Here is a 6000-nt window from a genome sequence, read left to right on the forward strand (position 1 = left end):
GCTGTAGAATCATACCAGCCTTCATATTGTGATACTGAAATCTGCACCAAAAAGGGATTTTAGGGATTTGTTGTTTAGAAAAATTCAGACCAGCTTAGATTCTGCTGCTCTGTTGTTAAGGTGCGGTCAGTGTCGATGACATCTTAGCCCCATCAGGTTAACGTGGAGCTCTCCTTGGAAAGGATGGATGATTGAATGGTCAGGGCTCTAGCCCTGGTCTGTGGGAGACCAGAGACCTTCTGTTTGCCGTTCTGCCACAGACTTGTGCGTGAACTCATGCAAATCGCTTTAGTCTCTCTGCCTCCGTTCCCCATCTGTAAAATGGAGTAATAGCACTTCCCTATCTTACAGTGGTGTGAGGATAAATACATTTAAGATTTTGAGGTATTGAGATAGCACAGTAATATAGGCCATACCTGAGAGAGACACCAGCTCCTTGTGGGGAGGGGGAGTGGCCCTGAATCCAAGCCTTCATGGATCTCCTGGGTCATCCCCTACTACCCCTCAGAACCAGGCTATTTATGCTAAAGTAACTCTGCCTGTATTTTTCCTATATACCACTTACAGTCCTTCATGGACTGTAAGTGGTATATAGGAAAAATATGACCTTGCAAGCTCCTGCCCACATCCATGCATTTCATCCAACAGAAATGAAACCAGAATTAGTATGACACTTTCCGGGGTACCCAGGGTTGTGAAGCACCTCGCTATCACCTGCCCTTAGCATGGGGAAGCCTTGTCTGAGCCTGTTATATGTCAGCTCCCTGACTTTCCAGGACATGGGCAACACAAATAGATTTCTTTAGGCCTACGCAGACTCTTCTGTCCCTCTGCAGGTTAGCAATAGGTATTCTCCAGTCCCCAATTCCTCCAAGCATCTCCCTGGAGTGTCCAGGCCATGGTCCTTTACACACGTGCATTATTTGCAGGATCACTGCTCCCAAAGGAACAGTGCACCCTGCTTACCAGTTATACCCCAATCACCACTTCTCTTTTTGCGCAACGCTCATATTGGCTTATAGTGCAAACAAGCAAAAGTTGATTTTGACAAAGAGTACAAATTCTAGTGAAAGCAAGTGGAAGTATTGGAAAGATATATAAAATATTAGATTACATTACACACAAAATAAAAACCTAGCATGCATTCTAGAATCTAGATGTACTTAGCTAGTTATTATCATGTCTTTTAGAGCAAAAACTCACACACAGTCCTGCCAGCATAGAACAGCCAGGCTTGGCTGTTATCTTCCATTCATGAGCCATGCTGTCCTTTTTCCTCTTCAGTGGAAAGATGTAGGAGGGTACCTCTGCCCGCCACCCCACATGTATGCCAGTAATCTATTGTCTTTACTTGTAAATGGTACTCCCCTCCTGGTCTTTTTTTATTTCCTGTAAATTTCCTCTCCAAGATTTCAGTCTCTTGATTAGCATTTTGGTTCGGTATGCGAATAGACCTGTATTGTGAAGGGGACAACACACAATGCCCAGCCAGGGAGACAAGTGCCTATTACCCCCTGGCCTGGAAGGAACCGGTCTGAAGCACGTTGCCTCCTGTTTTACCTGCCTTAACTTCAAGGCCTTGAGAACGTAATATCCTGGGACTGACATGACAACAGCAACACTGCATTTTACAACACATATCCGAAATGAAGGCATTATTAAAAACAGGCACCAATCTGAATCCGAACCCCAAGCATAGTTTTCTTTTAGTTCACAGTGCTGCGACCCTTTTGATTGTTGTGGTCAAAACGACTTTCCCAGTAACCCTAACATGGCCTGTGTTTGCTTTGTAGGTGGCAGACTGCGCTTGGGATGAATTAGTGAAGAGCTATACGCCATCATGTCTGGCAGCTCCTGTGTAGAGATAACCGCTTTGTCCAGTGAAGAAAGAGAGCTGACTTGGCGGGAAGCTTTCTCTGCTCCCAGGAAACTCAACTCATACTGGATGTGTTAATAATGTGGCTTTAATCCTCATGTCTCTTTTTTAAATACGATTTGTAGTTTTAACTGAAGATGTTATGCATTTGAGGATACATTTTCAGTGAAGTATGTGGGGACCCCTATTAAGGATGGTTCAACTGTACACCCAGTGCTTAAGGCAGCAAAATAATGCCTGGGTTATCAAAGGCTGGCGAGGCAGACATTTTGCTGGGGGCAGAGCCAGGCAGATTTGTCTTTGGGGAGTTACATGGGTAAACGTCTTAACAGTGGGAGATGTGAATCAAATTTCCTAATCCTGATAAAGAATAAAGACAAATGGCAATTTATTTTGAGATACTGGCGCGATTTAAAAAAAAAGAGGGGAGGCATGTTTACTGTAAAATAATGCAGCATCAACTTGAGGCTTGTGTCACTCAGTTGATTTGATACTGATACGTTTTGCTCCAAATTTGTGTCACATTATTTTCTTGTGTAATATGATGAATGCTGTTGATAGACCGCTAATGTCATACATTATAACAAGCTGCTTCCTTTGACCTTTTTGTTCACTGTTTCATGATGGCAGAAAAGATTATTTCCATTAGGTCTTTTTTTTTCCCATGTGTTTTCAGATAAAATGTTTGATGGAGGGTCATATCAAAAGAAATTCTGTTTTAGATTATGCTCAGAAATCACAAAATAGAGACAGATTGTGATGGGAAATCCTCAAAAGAATTAAGCATTCTTTTTTTTAATGCTTATCCAAACTTCTTTGAGGCTCTCACACGGACATTGTAATAATCCTTGCCTCCGTCACACCCCTTTACCTTCAGAGACTCCTTCACAGGGCCCCCCACTTTCGGCAGCGTCTTCACAGGGCCCTAACTACTACGGAACTCAAATGTTGTATGCTCCTGGGTAGTGTATCCCAGAGTTGGTGAGATTTGCAGTAAGCCATGGCCAAATGTCAGAGGGTGCTGAATCTGCTGGAGCATTGGAAGATACGGGGTGGGGAGAGAGCATTCAGAGATGAGGAACTGGATCTTATTTAAGAGTTCCAGGTAAAGGAGGAATGTGTTCTATTTTAGAGATAGGAACCAGGGGCTACTGGACAGCCATGCACAGAGAGCTGTGCCTAGATTAGGAGGCAAAGTGAAATATTAAATTCTTTTCCACTTCTGAGATGTTTGGATTCTGCATGGTTCTTTTCTTTTTTTTAATCAGGTGATCTGTTCCTGCATACCAAGCCCTATAGCTGAATTAGAAACAAAAGTTTTGATTGTGTGGTATTATAAAATATGACACAGATTTTAAAATCATTATGATGCTTTTTCATTTTAGGTGCTAAGAAATGACACAACCATAAAGCTATGCTGCTTATAGCATTTACTAGTACCATGGGCCATAAAACCCACGCCTATGCATTAAAATTGATTATTTTTAACCTTAACAGTCCTTTCCTTTCATCTTCCTTTTCTGCTTAATATGCAAGTAACATGTCGAAGTGGGTGGAGGTCATGGAATATCTGTATATATTGTGTGTAAGTATGGAGGATATTTTTAATTAGATAAGATATACTCTTATAGTACGTGCATTTGAAAGCTAAACATGGAAAAGCCAAGTATGAGGCTACAAACAATCTCAGCCTTTCATCTGAGTTGTCATTAGCAGGATGAAAAGATGCTTTCAGTGTGTCACCTGTACATCCCACAAATGAATTATACTTTCTCCTTAGCTGCCTCCCTATCTCCCCTTCCGCCGCGCCCCCCTCCCCCCCCCCGGTGCACTGTCTAACTTTCATTTAAGAGCTGCTGAGTCAAGATTTTACTCTTGAAAAATGTGTGAATCCAAAAGCTCAGTGTGGCTTTTAGCCTTACCTTATAATCTCTAAATGGGAAGAATGTGCTGTTATAAACATTTTTGCAGTGCTAACTAATTTGTAATTCTCAGGGTATCCTTGCTACACGTGTTCACTTTAGGAAAAGAAATTGCTGTTAAGGATGACAGTGCTATCTTCTAATTTTTCACTAGTTATATTCAAAATAGACCTTTAAGTACAAATGTCTTGAACATTTAATCCATTCTTTCTATTTTTAAGGACAGTTTTTAGTTGGTAGTGCACAGGCTTTTTCTTGAGTCAACATCAATATTGTCAATTTAAAAATAAAAGTGTATTTATTGTTCTAATATCAGTGGCACACTGTGGTAAATAGTAAGTTTATTCTTGGAAAGACTGTTATACTTATTTTACCAATAACGTTCTAGCAGCAGTGATCAGAAAGGCAAATACAGTAAAAGTGTGCTTACGGAGACCTTGTCATACTCATAATGAGTAGTGTCCTTTGGGTGAATGGTAGAGATCATATTTTCCTCAACATTGTTGCAAACCCTGTTACCTTTTATGTAACTTTTTCTAATTGTTTGTGTGATGGGTTCCCCCCAGGGTGCCACCTGGAACTGGGGTACCACTGAGCCCCCTGACCCACCAGCCTGGGCTCCCTCTCACACTGTGCTGTTGTGACAAGCTGCAGCACCTTCCAGGCTGCGCTTTCACCAGCATTCACACAGGTAGGGACGCACCAGCCACAGTTACACACAGGCTCTCTTAACCACCAGCTTCAGAGGCTGGGACCCCAGAGCAGTATCTTCCTGCCCTGGTCAAATCTGTCCAGTATATGGGTTTAATACCCGGTCTGCCTCTCCCTCAATGTGAAGAGAACAATGCACACTTCTGATAACCAAGCAGAGATTTTCCCCAAGCACTCCAGTCAAAGCTCACTGGTTTAGATTAAAATAAAAACAAGTTTATTAACTACAAGAGAGAGATTTTAAGTGATAAGTAATAGCAAACAGATCAAATCAGATTACTTAGCAAATAAACAAAAAACACACACTAAGATTAATATACTAAATAGACTGGATATGAATTAGCAGATTCTCACCCTGATAAATGATACAAGCAGTCTGCAGATCCTTAAGGGGATCTTGCTTTACAGCTTGGAATCCCCAGGTGTTTCATATATAGGTGGGAATCCTTTGTTTCAAAACTTGACCAGACTGGTTTGTGGAAAAATACTGACATCCCAAAATGGAGTCCAGAATCATGTGGCCTGGTCACACATCCTTGCAGTGTTATAGCAGCCATTACTTACAGGCTGGCCAAAACGCCTACAGGAAGGTTAAGCTATTCCACAATCCATTGTCTTTGCTAATGGGCTCATTTGAAATATAGCTCCCTAGTCAATATTCATAACTTGAGATACAAAAATGATACATGCATACCAATAGGACAATCAGGTTCAGCAGATCATAACTTTTCCAATCCTACGAGTCATCTTGTATAATATGCATCATAATTATGCCCTAATCATATAATATCACTCTGAAGAATATGGGGTGCAGTGTCACAGTATGTAACTTTGTTTTGATAAAATAGTGCTCTTTCAATCTGTTCTGCTTGTGCGATCGTGTGCCAAGAGTGCAAGTGTCCTCGCTGTTCACTACTATAGGCGGGCCTTCAGTTCTGGTGTTCCCCTACATGTTCCCTTCACAGTGAGGGATAAAATGAGGTTTCCTTCTGTGGTAGTAAGGAGGTTCTTGAACTCTACCACTCTCAAGGCTAATTTCCAGGTTTACATTTTTTTCTTTTTAGGAAAGGTTTCTACCATTTTCATTGCAGAAATAACACTCAGATTGCTGTGTCCACACACACGCTGCACTTATTTGTGTGTGGTACTAAAACTTTTGGGGGCACATCCCATGATACTTAATACTGCAGCAACCTGAGCCACACTGATTTTTTTCCAGTGAGTTATTTGTGTTCCCCTGGCCATATGGGTGGAATTACTGGGAAGCACTGGAGGACTAGCAGCACTGTAATGGCACTAGCCCTGTGTCCACATTGCAGAGTGGTCATGTTAGCTGACAAGTTGTGCTCTCTTGAGCTATAGCTGGCCAGCCAACCTGTGTTAAAAACACTGCACTCAGGGTGTTTTATGTGTGGGTGCGGATAGAGTTGGGGACAACACCTGAGTTATAACTTCAAGTTAACTTTGCAGTGAAGACAAGCCCTGAGAGGC

At 41.8% G+C, this 6000-nt stretch overlaps 1 protein-coding gene across 1 annotated transcript in view; it reads left to right on the top strand.

Annotated features, from left to right (window-relative positions):
• Window positions 1-4110, top strand: part of PEX7 (peroxisomal biogenesis factor 7) — an 86088-nt gene extending 81978 nt beyond the window's left edge. The window contains exon 10 of the mRNA XM_074946965.1: window positions 1794-4110. Within this exon, the coding sequence (XP_074803066.1) occupies window positions 1794-1862 (69 nt within the window). The 3' untranslated portion in view covers window positions 1863-4110. The remainder of the gene's footprint in view (window positions 1-1793) is intronic.
• Window positions 4111-6000: the final 1890 nt, after the last annotated feature.

This window comes from Natator depressus, chromosome 3 (assembly GCF_965152275.1).
Source record: "Natator depressus isolate rNatDep1 chromosome 3, rNatDep2.hap1, whole genome shotgun sequence".
NCBI lineage: Eukaryota > Metazoa > Chordata > Testudines > Cheloniidae > Natator > Natator depressus.